Source organism: Microtus pennsylvanicus, chromosome 16 (assembly GCF_037038515.1).
Source record: "Microtus pennsylvanicus isolate mMicPen1 chromosome 16, mMicPen1.hap1, whole genome shotgun sequence".
NCBI classification, from domain to species: domain Eukaryota; kingdom Metazoa; phylum Chordata; class Mammalia; order Rodentia; family Cricetidae; genus Microtus; species Microtus pennsylvanicus.
In genome coordinates, this window is record NC_134594.1 from 10,324,676 (window position 1) to 10,343,754 (window position 19,079).

The 19,079-nt window shown below is 45.9% G+C and overlaps 1 protein-coding gene across 4 annotated transcripts in view; it reads right to left on the bottom strand.

Moving 5' to 3' along the window:
• Usp13 (ubiquitin specific peptidase 13) overlaps positions 1-19,079 on the bottom strand; it is a 116,948-nt gene that overhangs the window by 69,866 nt on the left and 28,003 nt on the right. For 3 of the 4 annotated variants that reach the window (XM_075951008.1, XM_075951009.1, XM_075951006.1), the window contains 3 exons: positions 14,232-14,292; positions 8,319-8,440; positions 3,196-3,338 (listed from right to left, as the gene is read on the bottom strand). In XM_075951008.1, coding sequence (XP_075807123.1) covers positions 3,196-3,338; positions 8,319-8,440; positions 14,232-14,292 — 326 coding nt within the window. The remainder of the gene's footprint in view (positions 1-3,195; positions 3,339-8,318; positions 8,441-14,231; positions 14,293-19,079) is intronic. The other variant, XM_075951007.1, reaches the window with a different exon arrangement.

The window sequence follows — 19,079 nt, forward strand, 5'->3', positions numbered from 1 at the left end:
AGGATCCCACGTGCAAGACATTTCCAAAGCATTACCCATACACAGTCAAATTGATGTGGGTTAAAACTATGCAATAGTCCAACTTGGGCCTATCCCAGGAAGATGTATACATTAAAAGCACAGTCCTCAGTGTGGTATTATGAAGCCAGCATAGTTTGGGAGTGAACATAATGTACCTGTGTAACACCTGTCTAGGTATTTATGTCTGGGGATATCGGTATAGTCAGCTCTGGTCAAAGAGGCTTCTCGTTGCAGTGGGCAGCAGGGACCACGGAGACTAAAAACCAGTCCACATGCTGAAAACGAGGGACTGTTGGATGCTCAACCATACCTGGGACGTCTACCTCACCTCCTCTAGGGCTCTGAAACTGCAGAAAGATGAGAGGTGCAGCATTGTGGGACACGGTCCACTGGGCATGACACAGCCAATACACTTTTGAAGTCACAGTGGCCGTGACCAGATTGGGCCCTCATTCATAGAAAGGTTTTTATGAGGCCTGCCCCTCCCTGAGAACTTAGAAGCAATTATTGGCAGCTCGGGAAGAGAAAGCCATTTTCTTCAGTGGCGTACTCATTGGTGAGGTTCCCTTGCTCCCATAAATAACCCTTCACCCTTGCTCCTCTAAACAGCCCTGATTAAACTCATGGAGTCCCAAAAGAGAAGGCATTAAAGCAGAAGGGACTGGTCTAGAAGAGGAGGGGGATCCGCAGGAATGGTAGGAGGGTGGGAGAGAGATACAGGAGTGAACATGAGCAAACCAGTTACACACATGTGTTACACACATGTATGAAGACATCATAACCATGTGGCTAGTCTTTATGTCAAATGACACCGTTTTATTGGAAGAGAGAACTTCAGTTAAAAAATGCTTCCATAGATTGGTCTACGGGCAAACATGGAAGGTGTTTTCTTGATTGATGACTGGTGTGGGAGGGCCTAACTCACTGCAGCTGGTCCTGGAGTGTATAAGAAAGGAGGCTGGGCAAGACTTGAGGAGCAAGCCAGTAAGCAGCATCCCCCATGGTCTCTGCTCCCTTCCTACATCCAGGTTCCAGCCTTACTTGGGTTCCTGCCCTGACTTTCCTCAGTGAACAGTTAACTGGAAGGATAAGCTGAAATAAACCCTTTCTTCCACAAGTCACTTTTGGTCATGGTGTTTTACCACAGAAAAAGAACTAACTAAAACAATAATGAAACATGAAACCTTATTATGTATTAAAAATTAAACATCATTAAAATAAACATTAAATTATTGTTGGTTATTAATAAAATAAACATTATTATGTTTAATTAATATACCTTGATAAGACTTTTTAAAGAAGTATAGCTGAAGAGAAAGTTTTGGATTTATTGAGTGTACTTTTTATTTTTAAGTTTTATTTACTTTTATTATGTTATGTGTACCAGTGTTTTGCCTGCATGTGTGCAAGTGCACTGTGTATGTGCGCGGTGCCAGTGGAAGACAGAAGAGGGCACAGGACCCCCTAGAACTGGAGTTATAGACAGTGTTGAGTTTCCATGTGGGTTCTGGGAATCAAACCTGAGCCCTCTACAAGAGCAGCAAGTGCTCTTAACCGCTCAGCCACCTCTTCAGCACGCATTGGGAAACACTTTCAAAGGGAACATTGAAGCTCAGGACCCCCTCTTCTCTCTCCTTTCATCCAAACATTAGAGCTCAGGACCCCTCTTCTCTCTCCTTTCAGCCCACCATGAGCTAAACAGCCCGTACCACCACAGGTTCCCCACAGTACCTGTATCATCACTGACTAAAAGCAACCACGAGTGATGCCATGGGCCAGCTAACCATGAGTGATGCCTCCAAAACCACGAGCGAAGGCCAACGCTCCTCCATTAACGGCTGACCTAGCTCAGGCATTTGCTATAAAAGATGACTGACATACCTATTCCAATTCTAAATTAAGAAAGTAAGTGGCCCAAACTGAATGCTAAATGTCAGTTATGGGTCATATAGCTAGCAGAAAGTCCATCTAATTCTAGAAAATTCTGCTCAGGGTTAGTGTCACAATCCTTCTTTCTACAGAGAGAGAAAATGAGGCCCAGAAGTGATGTGAGTTCTCCAGAACTACAACAGACAGCGGTGTGGTCACAGGTCACTGAAACTGGACACACTCCTAAGCACCATCTGCTCTCTCCCTCGGAGATCTGCCTTCAGGGATGTTCCTGCATCCCAAAGAGCATTTGGCCTACTGCCTACTGGAGACAACCTAGCATTGTTTCAAGTCAGATCACCTAATATGAACTCTGACACACAGATCTGGATGTGTGCAGCTGATCCCAGCAGAATGAGGAAGAAAAGTAAGAAAGGGGAGAAGCCAGCAAAAGATTTGTCACCAAGTGACCACCACAAAGACTTGGAGCCTAATGAGAAACTGCAGGGGATAAGTCTTCCCCAAGGCAGCAGGAGACTGAGTGTTGATCCACCCCTCTACCGCCAGCGTGAGGTCCCAGAGGACAACGGCTTCAAATGGTATGTCCGACCATCCCACACACTGCGGAGGCGGTGTTGCCGAGCACAAGGTCCCTGTGCAGAGCTGCATGTGTGTGCAAGCACCAGGCTCGCTGCAGGACAGGGCCTGAGCTTAGGCTTAGGCCTGAGAGCCTGGCACCGGCTGCAAAGGTCCAGGCATGTCCAGAAGGAAGTTTTTAATCTATGTTGTGTTCTTTCTTCTTTCTTTTGTAGAATGATTGTTAAAGTTAGCATACAAAACGGTGGGTCTCATTAGGACATTCCATGCATGTGGGTCATCATAGTTAGCTCTAACAAGTCTTCCTCCACAGCCCCCCATGCCCACACTTCTCCCCCTGTTTCATATCATATGTGTCCCATTGTCCTCATTTACTCTATCACTTAAGACCTCTTCCTGTCATCATGATCCCCTTCCGAGTTTCATGATCTGTACATACACAACATATATGTGCATGCGTGTATATGTGTGTAAACACTTAAACAGCTTTAAATCTAAGTACACATATGAGAGAAAAATGGATTTTGTCTTTCAGAGCCTGACTTGTTCCTATTAACAACTTCTGGTTTTTTATTGGACTTGTTTTAAAAGGCATCTGCTATGAAAATATAATACTGCTAATTCAGAGAAAAGGTAGAAAATCAGAAGTTGCTTCGACCATTTTGGGGGGGGGGGGGCTAAAGTTCCATTTCGCTGGCAGACTCTCACCTGGGAGGAACCCTGACCCCGTTGTCCAGCTGGGCGAGGTTGTTGGCGTACTTCGATACCGGCAGTTCATTTTCCCACGTGTCGGGGTCCTGCTTCCTGTACGGCGACTTCGAGCTGAGCACTGCATCACAAGCGATAGTTACCTAGGAGACAAAGCCAGGTACTGAAAACTCAGCTTCCAGAAGCGAAGGCAGAAGCTTATTTAGAAACGCAGCAGCCTCACTGCGGAAATTCAATCACCACAGTGAGGTCCATCTCCCCCAGTCTACCTAGGTTTGACCCAGGCATGGAGCTCGGGGTACTGCCGATGACATGAGAACACGGAAGAAGATTCCACTCATCAGCTCAAGCTTAGCATTCACACGGAATCATCCCTATCACTTAGCAAGCGGGGTGAAAGGGTGAGGGAGCAAGTTATGAACAGGAATGCCCAGAATCTGCCCGAGGGCTGTGTTTCCTCCTAATGTACCAAGATATCCAATATCCTCAACTCACGCGGCAGGGGGTCAAGGGCACTTTGAATGGAACGGACACAGTCCAGCTCTTCTTAGTCTGACACAGACATGAGGCTGGCAGAGGACATGCGTGGGTGTCTCTGTGCTGCATGGGTTCACTCACAAGCAGATGTGTGGCGCCCGCTGGGTGCCCTCTGCTTTCTCTCAACGTGCGTGCATCTAAGGCTGCAAGCTAATCCCTAGCTCGTGTAAAACGTAAATTCTGCTGGAAAGTCACAGCACAGCCACTTTAAAAACAGTCCAGGTGTTCTTCCAATGATCAAACAGTGGCTGCAGGACGCAGCAGATAAACAGCTAGAGATACATCCAAGGGACAGGAAAACGTAGTTGCAAGAGGACGGAGTAAGACAGAGCTGTTACAAAGCTGTTTTGGTTACCCAAATGCCTAGCAATGATCAATAGAATAAAAACCAAAATGGAATTTTATTTGGTAATAAAAAGAAACAGGACTCCAATATATGGTGCAGTATGAATAAATCTGGAAAATGTATGCAGCGTGAAAAAAGCCAATCACATTCTTTGGGGCCCCAGAAAGCTTAGTCCTGTGAGCACAGGCATGCGTGGATAGTTAGACCTTCAACATGGGCACCCCTGCTCATCCGTCATGTATACACCCTACAGTGAGCTATGCTGTCAATCAATACGGTGCATCTCCCACCACCTGGCAGAGTCCATGCCTGGACCTGACAGCCTTAGCATCGCACCCCGGCAGCCAATATCCTCAATGCAGTTTCCCATCCCCAGCAGCTGCCTGGGTCATGCTCCACCCTGCTAGGCACTTCCTCCACACACACCACACACACATCACTGACAGGGGTTTTGACATTCAAGAGTCAGATATAAAACTTCTTTTCTTTGAATTTCTTTTCAGGCGACAGCCAACAAAATTTCCTCAGGCCCCTGGGGCTGACATAAAACTCCGGCCTAGCGTCTTCCAAAATCATCGTTTTCATGGGTCATGGCTGAGGTCAGGCTGATGATCCTATACCTATACCAAATTTGTTTCCCTTGAGTTGATGCTGGATTGAAGTGAGGAGACCTGGACTCCACCTCTACTCTCAGAGACCTCAAATCCAGTGTTTCCCTGGAACTGGCTCAAACCAGCCCCGGAAAATTGGTTGTTCAATTTTAAGAAATTCAGCATCATCCCTATATTTGTCACAGTGCTGGTCACTACAGGCAAGAAAAGAGGACACACTCAGTGTCATCAACTGCTGGCTGGAGACAGTGTGATGCCTACACACAACGGAACGCCGTGTATCGAGGACAGTTAGTGAGATCCCACCGTTTGCAACATCACAGATAAAACTGAAGACCATTATGTTGAGTGCAATCAGCCAGGCACAGAAAGACAGGCACCACGTGTTCTCACTCATGTGTGGAACATTACGAAGTTAGTCCCATTAAGTTCAGTAGTCTGGTGGTTACCTCGAGCTAGGGAGGGGATCGAGACGGAGAGATGAAGGTTGGCTATGTAAGGGAACTCTGGGTGCCCAAACACAGCGCATTTTCACACACAACAAAGGTTTCACCAGAAAGATGTTACGTGTTGGAGAGGATAGATCCGAATCCCAGAACGCAACCCAGGAGTCATGAGGACTGAGACGGCACACAGCCTAGGCTATGGGGCATGGACCTGTCTCAGAGCAGAACAAAACAAAAGGCCATTGCACAGTGTGATCAACACTCTGCTAGCGAGCCACACCCTAGCCCTAAGATTATGTTTTTATATATCAAGTAATTAGGAAAGGAAAGGCAAAATTAAGAAATTCTGCTAGACACCTGCTAAACACAATCATTCTTTTTTTAAAAAAAAAACACAATCATTCTTAAAATCAATTACCTCACAATAATTACCCTTGAGAGGCCACGTATTCAAGCTCCGGTCCTTCCTCGTTGCTTGACTGTTACTTTCAGTCACCTCTGTCTACGCTCCAGATGTTCTGACATCTGTGTTAGCTGAGTGTGGCAAATTCCAAACAGTAGTCTTTCTTCCAGCACACCCAAGGACTTCATGGTTGGGCTGGAGTCAGCTACGATGGGGTCTACTGTGGCAATCAGCAAGCTCGGGGCAGCCTGCTCCACCCAGAGCTGTTGAGCAGGACAAACACCCCACTATCGGAGCTCCAGATGCCAGGCTCTGGGGTCCCCCCTGTGAGCCCGTCCACTCAGAGGTCGTCTGCCTCTCTGATGGGACTCGAGGTAACTCAGAATGCCCTGTGGTGACACACCCAAGAGACCTTGAACACTCTTTTTAGACTAAGCATTTTCTTTTTATTTAAAAGTTCAAAAGAAAGTCCTCAAACACTAAAAACATAGTAACTGCACGTAAACAAGAACTGACTAATCCCTTGGGTATAGCTAAAGCCTACGACTAGTACCAGAGTTGCAAACCAGGATTGAGGTTTCTTCTCAAGCAGCTCGATTCCAGAGTTCTTTCATTTTTCATTTTTGAAACCGTTTCTTAAAAAGACATTTTATTCAAATTTTCATTTTAAAGTATCCTCATAGACTGTTATTAAAGATTTTGATGGATCTTGCTGGCTTGGGATTTGTAGGGCGTGTCCTTACATCTTTGAGTTTACTCTCTGAATAAAAGAATGTTTCAACAGTAGCGTATGGGGAACAGGTCTTTGTTTGTCTTTTGAGTTTTGGTTTGGTTTGGTGGGGTTTTTTGTTTTATTTTGGTTTGGTTTTTGTTGCTTGTTTGTGACAGGATCTTACTCTACAACATTAACTTCTAGCCATCCTCCTGTTTCAGCTCCCCAGGGCTGGATTACAAGCATGACTCACTGGGCCTGGTTTGAGGCTTTTTCTTCATATTTACATTTTCCACACAGAAACCTTCACATAATCACAATATGCTTCTTTGCTTCCCTTCCCATAGTAAACCAGGATGATATTGAGCTGGAGCAATAAGAACTCTCAGCGTTGGAGCTGGAGAGATGGCTCAGGGTTAAGGACTCCAGTTCAATCCCCAGCACGCACATGCCAGCTCACAACTATGTAACTCCAGCTCCAGGGGATCTGACACCCTCATACATACATGCAGGCAAAACACCAATGCACATAAAATAAAAATAAAAGCGCTCTCAGCCTTAGAGACGCAAGCGTTGGTGCACTTCAGGTTAAGACCATTTTATCCACTAATGTATTTTATTCCTGGTAACCGACATATGAGTCAACACGGGAAATCCGAGAAAGCAACAGTAATTGCATTTCACAAGCCTCACTGAACACCTCATATGGAAAAGGATGCCTTACATTTAGTAAGTGGGAGGGCTGCAGCCGACAGATGCACAGTGCTCTGACTTCTATAGTCTTAAATTTAGCTATGTGATAGATCAGAAGAAAATAGGTTATGTGAGAAACCTAGTCCCTCTGAACACGGAAACGCTAAGCACAAACATCCCCTCTGGGCAGGAGCAACTGAGTAGATAGTTCTTGCTGGTTAGGGTCCGTCAGAAGGTTCTGGGACTCCCAGGCCTGGCTTTGGTTCTAGTGGAGTCTGAAGAGGGCAAAATGAACTGGCATGTCTAAATTAACCCACCTTGCTCCACTGCCCTCTGGGACCAGGCTATAGAAAACAGAGGTATTCGTTCAGAAGCCACACAGGAAGTGAGGGAGAAGCAAGAAGGACATCATGGGCCACAGCAGTCCCGTGACCTCTCTGAGGACTCTAGAATCAGATGCAATAGGCAGCTTCCCCACCCCGCCACCAGCCCAGCATCCGGTTTCTCCAGGAAAAGCAAGACCTTTCCCTGAAACTGACTCCGAGAAGATGCAAGAAAAAGGAAGGGAGAGGGGGTAGGGTGAGCTCACTACCAAAAATCTGAAAGAGTCATCTTGGTTCTCGGAGGAGCAAAGCTGAGGTGAGTGTGTCTCCCCCATGCTCCCCAGGCCGGGATGTGAGAGCATTTGGTTCTTTTTATAACTGTGCTGCAGCCGCTGGTCCAGCAGGCAAACTCTTCCAGTCTTCAAACAAAATCTTACACGGAAAGGCAGCGTGAAAACCTGACAAACACACCGCCATCCCTCCAACCAAAACAGTCCCTCTCCAGCTGTCCCAGCAGCTATGAGGTGCAGTCTTTGACAATCCCAGCAAAGACACAGGAGCCAGCCCAGCCTAGAGGAGCCCAGCCATGGGCAAAGAAAACCCAGCAGAGATGGGGGTCGGGCAGCAATAAGGAAAGGCCACTTTGTGAGACCTCAGAGGAGACAGACGCTCCTGTTCACACCGTTTTTATTTATTTATTTGGGAGTTCTATTTTGCTTTGTTTTTTGAGACAGATTTCATTATGAGGTCCTGAGTGGCCTTGAACTATTTAGCACAGGCTAGCCTCAATCTCACAATTCTCTTGCCTCAGCATCCTTAGTGCTGGGATCACAATCATGTGCCCCCACACCCAACTTTTGCTCCATTTTATCCTCTTCTTCTGGACTGGCCTTCCCCACCCCACCACACACACACACACACACACACACACACACACACCTGACGTACAGCCACGTGCACACTCGCACACTTGACATACAGCCACATGTACACACACACACACACACACACACAACACAACACAACACACAGCCATGTGTATGCTCACTGACCAGGGCTGGCAACTCCTCGATGTTTGGAAGGGCTATTTCATAGTGGTCTGGGAATATAACAAGTTTGGCTTCGTCTTCATATTCATAATCGTCACTATTTAAATCATCATCCATATCCAGATCTGAGGAGAGAATAAAAACAAAGAAAAGAAGTGAGGAAAGGGAGGTCCGAACCAGTGCGACCCTCACAGGGAATCCACAGGCTTAACACACAGGATCCGACCCTGACAGAAAGGGCCATCCTGTTGCCCCACACCAAAAGACACAGACCCTGCCATCTTTCCTAAAAGGTGCATATTTGTTCATCAACAACTGGGTCACATCATAAAGCCTCACAGAATGGGCATACATGCTAAAAACAGAATTATAGGCTTTAAAGAAACAGATGTTTCCACTAAGAGCTTAGGGCCATAATTTCAGCAGAACAAAGGAAACAAATTATGTATGCGCACATGCCTGTATCTCTCTGTCTCTGTCTCTCTGTCTCTCTCTCTCTGTCTCTCTCTCGGTGTGTGTGTGTGTGTGTGTGTGTGTGTGTGTGTGTGTGTGTGTGTGTGTGTGTGTGTGTGTGTGAAGGCAAAGGTCAACCTCAGGTATCATTCCTCAGGAGTCATCCATCTTGTATTTTGAGAGAGATCTCTCACTAGCATGAAGCTCACTGATTCAGCGAGATCAGCTGACCAGTGAGTCCTAGAAATCTGCCTGTTTTGGCCTTCCCAGTGCCGGGATTACAAGCATTTATCACCACACCCATGGGGATGGCAGGCCCTGGGGACCAATCTGGGTCCCCGGGCTTGCAGAGCCATTTCCCGTGTCCAGAAGGACATTGAGAGTGGTGAAGCTGGCTTTGATGCTGGTCCATATTTACTGTAACTTTAAGCAAGTCACAGACTCTAACCTTTGCACTTCCATTATGTTCAGCGTGGAAAGGGAAAGCACTCCTCTTACACAAGAGAGAAATGAGACGTGGCAGAGAAGAGACCCAGCGCAAGGTAGGTCTCCAGTAAGCAGTGGCTGTTGTTTAGGAATTCACCCCATCTCCCTCATTGCCTCTCCTTCTCTCTGTTCTCCCACCTCAAATAGTGGTTGAAATCTCGAAAGACAGAAGGAACCCATTATGTGAGCAGTCCTGTTGTCCTAGGGCCTAGCGAATTCTCTGTAAATACAACAGGCTTCTGGCCAACCCCCTGCCAGGCCACCCTCTGTGCTTGGCTCCTCGCTGGTAAAGGTTAGATGACAGCCCAAGGAGATGTTTGGTCATAATATTTACATGGACAGCGCAGCGTTGTTCTCACAGGGATGTCAGCGGCCCAGGTCATGTTTGTGTTTATATGTTTGGGACTATGGTGACAAAAAAGTCAAGTGATGTTCCATTCACACGCAGAGTCACACAGACAGACTCAGTGGCCAGAAGAGAATGACTGGGTGACAGCAGGCACCTGGGAACCAAGGATCTAAACCCGATCGCTACCTTTCATGAAGCCTTGCTCTACTTTCATGCGTAACTCTGCTTTCCACTCTCAAATGCAGGGCCCTTTGAAGTAAAACGTAAGACACAGCAAAACATAACCCAAACATAATAAAAGACTCTAAATCCTAAGATTCAGAAACACCAAAATAATGACCGCCAACGTGACAGATTACTGTCTTAACAAGGCGGTCCTAGAGGAGACAGGCAGTTTAGGAAACAACCACAAGAAACTTAAAGGGAATAATTCAAACAAAAGAGACCAGAAGTGTACAATATTCCAGATTCTTTTGTTTTCTCTTTCTTTTTAAATATTTGCAAATATTGGGACCTAAGATAAAACACAAAATTCCTTTGTTTCATACACATTTAAAAAAAAATAGTGTGCCTGCCTCTGACTGTAGCCTATCTTTGGGGGTTTGAAAGAAAATGCCCCCAAAGGGAGTGGTACTATCAGGATCTGTCCTTGTTGGGCTGGGTATGGCCTTGTTGGAGGAAGTGAGTCACTGTGGAGCAGGGCTTTGAAGTCTCATATATGCTCAAGCCATTCCCAATGTTTCAGCTCACTTCCTGCTGCCTGCGGATCAAGATATAGAACTCTCAGCTCCTTCTCCAGCACCACGTCTGCTTACGTGCCACCATGTCCTACCATGACAATAATGGAATAAACCTCTGAACTGTAGCCACCCAATGAAATGTTTTCTTTTGTAAGAGTTGCTGTAGTCATGATGCCTATTGACAGCAATAGAAACCATCACTAAGACACTGTGTCATGAATGATTGAGGCTCTAACCATCTATAACAAAAAATCAGAATGAAAATGTTCAATCAGAAACATAGTTCAGTACTATAGCAGAAGTAGGGAAACATGTATTCTGCATCACAATGAAAACCAATAGCAGGGGACTCTCAAGGCAAAGGCAGCTTTGCCTCACCCCCATGCGCAAACACTGCAAACCAAGGAAGTTTGCAGGAAGCAAAGGTTTCAGATGAGCTGCTCCACTCCAAGCTGCTTTACTATTAACATATTATACATGCAGCAGCTTTAAGGAACAGAGAATAAATCTCAGGCTTTTGTGAATAAACTTCATACACACAAGGTATTATCTATTTCTTTCCTATAGAGAACACATTCACTTAATGCTACTTCAAATATTATCTGACCTGAATAAATACAGTGAAGAAAAAAAGCCTGCTAGCATTTACTAAGCGTCTAACTCTGGGCGAGTTACCTCCTGGACCGTTAAGTAGATTCTACGGAACGAGGTCTTCAGGAAGCCCAGGTCAGATCTACGATGCTCTAGAGGCCATAGGTGACTTCCTACACCTCAATGTTCCTCAACATCTTCTCTAAATCCCTAACAAATAACATGAGGAGCCTCCGCACACACACACACCCCAGGGTGGTCCGACTCTGAAGCAAAGCTGACATAGCTTCAGAAAGATCACGGTGTCATGTAGGGCTCGTCTACGTCTCCTGAGTGTGGAGAAGACAGGGACTTCACATGTAGTTAAGCTCAGAGAAAGGGAACAGGCATTATTTGCCTCCCTCATCCCAGCCCCCATGTATTGATATCCTGAAGCCATTTGACAACACATACTACATAGAACACCAACATCTGCTAAAGATGCTTCAGGATGCCAAGATGCTGCACTCAACAAGCAAAAACAAAAAAGGGGTATTACTGTCGCACAGGTAACCAACCACTACCTGATTGGCTTAGAGGGCTAGTCCACAGGAGGGACTCCGTGCCTGAGCCTATAAAGTTGGCTTAAAAATGTGTGTGTGTGTGTGTGTGTTTGTGTGTGTGTGTAATGAACATCGAATTGTTCAATGATTTCATAGGCCATACAGGGGAGCTGAATATGATTGTTTAGCTATCCTGACACAGACAAGCTGACTACTAAATACGTGTGTGTAGACCCATAGGCTACTCTCGGTGAATAGTGGAGACGCAGAGATTCATGGCTACACATAGTACTGAAAATACAGAGGAGAGCTCAGCCCTAAACAAGACATTTACACCATATTCACCAGAGCTCAGGGAACACTGCAGAAGACGAAGCAATAAGAACACAAGAGCAAGAAGACAGAAGAGCTATCAAGTGCCATCTTTGGGGCACGGCACAGCCACTGCAATCACACACTGGCAGCTGCTGTGAATGTTTCTATTGGGTCCGCACAAGAACGGAACCATCCAGTGCTCTGTGAGCTGTGGAGAAGCCTTCCGTTTCCTGAGATGTTGGACTGCTGAGGAAGCGCAGGCATGGCTTGGAGCAAAGGCCCCACTGAAACGCAGCTGAAGGCAGCAGCAAGGCCTCGGAGGCTGCCTTCCCCTTCATTTCTAAAACTGGTCCTTGACAACAACCTTGGCAACCAAAACAATCGCTGGAAAAATAAAACCTCAGAATCTTACAACACCATCGTTGAAAGCAAAGAAGTCAGCTAACTCCTTCACGGAAGCAAGAAAATGTTTTGTTTGCATGTAAGAAGCTGGCCCCGGTGGCACACACCAGTAACTAACTGTGAAGGAGGTGGTAGAAGAGGAAGTTCATGGCCAGCCTCTACTCTATGGTGAGTTTGAGAGTCTCAAGAAACTGAAACTACAGTAACAATAGGGTCGAATTGTTCAATAATTTCTACATCCATTGCTGAGGTCGTTTAACTCACAAAAAAAATCACTTTCTAGATAACAGCGCAGGTGCTTGGGAGACCAATCACTCAAGCACGGCCATGTGCCTGACCCTTTCAGCCCCGAAGCTCATTCTAGGCTATTCTCCGGTGGCTTCGTCTGTCTGATTGGTAGGTGGGGCTGAGGCACAGGGTGAGCTGAGCCAATGAGAAGGTCGCCAGGGAAGCAAAGCTACTCCCAAGAATCTTGAGGTGATTCTTCTGAAGAAAACCACAGCTGGGGAGCTAGAGGGAAGACACCCTGGGCGGCACACAGTGCTGAGGACCAAGCGTAGAAGCACAGCTAGTTTCACGGCTGCTTCAATGGCTTCCCTTCTCGAAGAGTTCATGTGTCTGTTCTTTGTGTGTGTGGTGATTGTATGTCTATGTGTTTGTACATTCACACGTGTGTGAACATACATGTTTTCACATGTAAGGTGAAAGCCAGGGATTGACATGGAGTGTCTTTCTTGGTCACTCTCAACCTTATTTGGGGAGGCGGGGGGAGGGGATGGACAGGGTCTTATTAGTTCAGCTAGGCTGGCTGGACAATGTGCTCCAGGGATTAGCCACCCTCTCTGCGCTCCCTGCATGCATGTGCTACCACACCTGATATTTATGTAGTTGTGGCTGCTGAGGATCCACACTCAAGCTCTCATGTGTGCACGGCAGGCCACAGGACCAACTGAGCCACCCCCATCTCTCAGTCTCTTTTCATTGCAGTGGCAGAGAAAAGCTAGCGGGATGTGGTGATGCGCACAGTGATCCCACTACTTAAAGAGGCGGAGACGGGAAGATCTCCTACGCAGAGCAGAGGTATTCCAGGCCAGCCTGGGCCACGGAGCAAGACTATGGCTTCAACAAACAAAAGATTTAAATAAGGATAAGCAAAAAGAAAACCAGAATCAGGCCCTTCTTAGCCTAAGAAAAGAGCTACTACTGTTAGCAATCTGTAGTATGTTCTCCCCGTTTCAGTCAAATATGTGCACGTGTGTGTGTTCTACACACACATGTGCCTACATCCACATAAGTGCACATACATACACACATATATACATATATATATATACATACACAAATATAGAGGCATGCATGCATGCATACACTTATCCACATGTATACAATAGTGTTCAGATGTTTTTACAAATCTTAGGCTAGTTATGTGATTTAGAAATCAGTGATCGTTTGCATAAGCAAGACTAGTTCTTCTTAATGAAGAATATCAAACAATCATTGTTGCAGGCCAGAACTAATAATGGGTGCTAAAAATTAGTAGGCCAACGCCATAGCTAATACCTCTGGGATGTCCCAGTGTGTGTGTTTTATTGTGTGTAGATATAGGTGTGGGAGGCAGAGACATGAGGGGTCCTGGGGCTAGTTGACAGTCAGTCTAACTGAATTGCTGAGCTCCAGGTTCAATGAGAGACCCTGTCCCCAAAAATAAGGTAGAGAGCAACAGACTCAACCACCGAACTACATGGAACAGGATGAGGAGAGGGTAACACAGAGACAGAGATAGTGAGAGACAGAACAAGACACAGAAAGAGAGACACAGACAGGAGGCACACAGAAAGCAACCAAAAGCGGACTATAATTCCTCTCTAGCTGCCAAAACTGCTTTAATGTCCAGGATCTGAATCCGTGCTCTAAGTACTCTTGTCTGCTGGGGAAATGGCAAATAGAGACAGTGTTTAACCCGGCATCCCCATCCCTGCCCCTAGAAACAAGACAGAAAGACAGAATATAGCATGCACATGATTGGTAACTGTTTTACCTAAAAATAACTTGGAATTCCTCCTTTTGGGTAGTGCTCCAGCAGACGCTGCTCTTACCTTCTGAAAAGAAAACAACAGATCATTACAACACAGCCCATGAAATAGTCTGCTAACAAACTGTGTGGTCCACAGGTCCCCAGTTAAAGCCAAGAGGAAACTGGACCTCGATCCTTGCGGATGGGTGGAGGACCATTCTCTTGACCCTATGGATTATTTTCATTGAGTTCTACATGAATCCCTCTTGGAAAAGGAAGTTCAAGCCAGAGACAGAGATGAAGCCAGTTCTTGAACTTTGGTGGTCAGTGTTCCCTCTTGGGAGACCTGGAGTCTAAGCTAAGGACAGATGTGAGCTACCTGTCCCCTTATCTACACAAGGATTCTCGGTTCTTGCCCCTGGGTATACTCAACACTAACTGTTCAAAGACTTATTAACTGTTGATATTCTGATCATCTGAGGAAGGGCACCCACAGGCAAGCTACCCCATGTCAAGCATCGTATGTCCGCCGCCATTGGGGGGAGTCCTCAGAAACAGTGAGTGAGTTCCCATCAAATGGCTGGACAGTCCCAGCAAATATGATTGTAACAGTTTCCTTTCGCCATCTGCTTTCATACCATGCATCTTCTGACTGTTAGAGAACACAGATCCGTTACATGCAGGGTCCACCCCATTCCTTTCTGCACAGTCACAGGAATCAGCTATGCTGCGCACCAGTATTTCTTTTATTTTCCTCCTTACTTGTCTTAGGAGTCCTAAGCCTACTTCCCCACCTTTTCTTATTTGATACTGAAAGTCAACTCATCTTTGTAATATCATCTTGTTTTAATAGCTTCTACTATGGGTTTACAGTTCCCCTCATAGCAATCTCAAAACACTCAGCTCAAAAACATGGCTCTCCAAACTCGAGTGCCAACTGGCTGTCTTCTGTTCTAGAATCCCTCTCCTGGTCAGGCGGTGGTGGCGCACGCCTTTAATCCCAGCACTAGGGAGGCAGAGGCAGGTGGATCTCTGTGAGTTCGAGGCCAGCCTGCTCTACAGAACAAATTCCATGACAGGCTCTAAAGCTACAGAGAAATCCTGTCTCAAGGGGGGGGGGAAGGAAAAAGGAAAAGAAAAAATCCCTCTCTTCCATGATTCCAGAACCTCTGTCACCTCCCAACCATTTACCTTCTTCAAAAATAAGTAAATAAACAAAGTGAGCTATAGCAAAAGCAAAACCTGGACCAAAGATTCATTTCACATGACCGGGGGTCACTTGTCTATACAGACTGCTGCGGTGTTCTTCCACCTCTACTTCTGCATGATAGAAGAGGAAATTGAAAAAGATGGTCTACAAATGTAGCAATCTACACGGAGCCTGGCTGGCAATTGTGTCTCTTCCTGATGTAGGTTCAAACCTTAGACTCAGATTAGAAGCACCCCTTGGAGGGGGAGAACAATGGGACTTCTTACTAAGGACCTTTGCTCCCTCCTAGGACAGGGTTCAAGCACTAAAACTCCTCCCTTAGCAAATAGCTCTGTGCCTGTTGTCAGGTTCTGTTTGTGAGAGCAAACACAAGGTTCTTCTCCGGAAGAGCTCACCAGCACAGAAGGTACCTGAGTGCAGGCAGAAGGCAGGATAGGTTCTGAGAAGTACTAAGAGAAGTCGAAGAGACCATACAATTAGTGGAGATGCTTGGTTTATCTGGGGGTAGAGATATGATCAGGACTGATCATGTAAGAAGAACATTGGTCCTCAAATATAGAAAGTACTTAGTAATTGGAGGATCAGTAGATGAATGGATAAATTGATGGATAGATAGACAGATGGGTGGGTATGTGGGCGGGTGGGTACCTGGGTACGTGGGTGGATAGACAGACAGAAGGATGGGTGCAAAGGATGTATGGATGGGCAGAAGGGTAGGTGGGTGGTGGTAAAGCGGACAGACGGGTGGACGTATGAATGGACAGACGGACAGGAGGGTGGGTAGGTATTTAGGTGGCCGGATCAGTAAAGACAGAGACAGACAGATAAATGGACAGCTGGGCAGATGGATGGATCAATGGATGGAATAATGCATGGGTAGATGAATGGGTATTTTTAACTGGAGAGACGACAACAGGAAAAAGAGAAGGAAGGATAGAAGTAGAGAAACACACATATACGTGTAGAGAACACAAGAACATGGGCACTAACTCATGGCAATAGCTATGTGGAGAATACAAATTTGGTGCAGAAAGCAAGGGTTAAAAGGGTTGTGGGGCCCAATCATGAGCATCTTGTAACGACACTACAGGGTTTGGGACTTTGGGCTGAAGGCACAGTGCGTACGTTTAGAAAGATCACAGGGAGTGCACAGTCCAGGAGTGAGAGACATACATTTCAAAGAAGGAAGATGAACCAGCAAGCTACAGGACAAGCCTACCCATGGAGGTACCTGGAGTACTAAGACATGACAACGGGGTTGGTGGAGACAGAGTAGACTTCAGAGCTGTGTGGGAAGTTCAGGTAACAAGACCTAAAAGGAAAACCTAAAAAAAAAAAAATCTGGCTTTCTGAAATTCACAAGAAAGGACAGTGCTGACAGGAAGGCTATCTATCGTGTGTAGTATGGCATGCTGAACCTGGGAAGCCTATGAAATCCTGAAAAAAAAAAATCCGAGGTCAGACTTGGATGGTCCAATCCAGTTCCAGGAAGCTATTGACTTGGAAGCGTACACTCAGAACAGCAAAACAAGGACATGGAGAATCCATGAAGATGAGCATCTTCTGAGAAAGAAGGTAGGCTGGATGGCCAAATGGCAGTGGAGGAAAGGCAGGTAACTAATGACTGAGTGATGGAAGGGCATGAGCTTCAAAGACAGCCAGAAAAGAGAGAAGACAAGAAAGAATGGTGCCAAAGAAAGCAGGGCAAGAAACAGTCTCAAATCTCACTAGAGTGTAAATAATCTCAGACCTAAAACGCATCCCGCAGGTACGGCCACCAAGCTCTCCCTGACAAGTCAGGCACTTCCAGTGACCAGGAGTGTTATTCAGTAAGATGTAGAGTTAACTAAGCTGTCTCTGACAAGCCAGGCACTTCCAGTGACCAGGAGTGTTATTCAGTAAGATGTAGAGTTAACTAAGCTGTCTCTGACAAGCCAGGCACTTCCAGTGACCAGGAGTGTTATTCAGTAAGATGTAGAGTTAACTAAGCTGTCCCTGACAAGCCAGGCACTTCTGGTGACCAGCAGCAACACTCAGTCAGATGTAGTCTTAGGCCCTCAGTCCTGAAGGAAGACACGGAGGTGACTAGGAAAAGAGAAAAGTTTTTTAAATGCTTCAATTGAAGATCAGAACCCAACTACAGCGTGATAGAAAGGAAACAGGCTGTTCTGTGGACTTCTATCGAGAGACTGGGGGAAAGAAGCCAGAGAAAGGAAAACTGAATTAACCAGAGTGAGTTCCCCAAAGCAGGGGGAATTGGGAACACAAAGACAAGTGAATGCTATTTCTGTTGGGGTGAGGGGGAAAGGGACGAAAATCACAGGCAACTTCCAGAAGGTGAGAAATAAGTCCCGCGGGTGCGGCCATGGATCTCTGCAGAGACTCTGGAGAGTCCAGGTCTCAACACAATGACGCATCGCTCTGCTAAGACTTGACGAAGCAGCCAATGCTCAGTGGCCACTCAGAGGAACGGGAGAGGACACAGCAAGTGAGGAGACCTAACAAGAGCGTGAGGCCGGGACTCTGGTACTGCACTGCTAAGTTTCAGGACATTGTATCTCCTAACACACTACACACGTACACACACACACACACACACACACGCCTCAGAGGCTCATGAGTTATGATTGGTCCTTTGCATGGCATTGGATGATGGTGAGAACTTTAAAAATGAGGCAAATTGGAATATCAGGGTCCATCCTCAGAAGGACTTAAGGAATTTCAACCTCTCTGGTGTCCTGTTTCATGTCACTTCCTCATACACACACTCTGCCACCTGTGAGCCCTCTGTGGGGCTCTTATCAGGACCTGTACAATGCTTTTGGGGTTTTCAGACCCCAAACAATGGGGTAAGTAAATCTCATTTCCTTATAAAGCTAGTCTGCCTCCTGAGAGTAATACAAAACGGATTAATATCATCCCAGACCTCATAGTAGGGGAAGGGCCAGCGTTTGCGCACGGAAGCTTCAATGCATCAACTGGATAACATCTGGAGCATTGTTAAAGACAAAGGTCAGCTCGGGAGACTGTTGTGGAGACAGTGCTTTAAGTCATGAGTCATAAGAGGCAAGCTGAGCAAGTGTCAGGCCTAGAGCCCTGGAGCCCAGAGAACAGCATATCAAAATAGGAACACACGAGCCAAAGGGCAAAACTGAGGAGAGGCTGCTAACGAGGAGTGGAATGTCTAACTTAAACGCTTAGATGCAGAATTACACACAATGCCACCACCAGCTCTCTGACCCAGAGAAAGCAGACTCGCTGGGCCTCCATTTTAACTTCATCACTTTACACTAAGATGTGAAACGACCTGAACTTTATAGGATAAAGTTTACATTATCCCGGATCCCAACAGAAGAAACATGTAAGTCATATCAGGACAAAATCAAATGATGTCAAAGCTCATCTTTGAAACTGTGGCTTCTCAGCATATCAGATAGGGTGACATGGGAAATTAAGTAAAACTCAAATCAGAACTGACTACTTAGAAGACACCAAGATAGTTTATAAACTATTAAAACTATAGAAGATAATATTTGAAAATTATCAATCACAACAATCAAATAAATATGCAATAAAATAAAAGTGGTAACAAAATGTAAGGTTGGAAAGCTTTTAAAAAGGTAAAAAAGTTATGGTTTTTAAAAAGTGGTAACAAAAGGTAA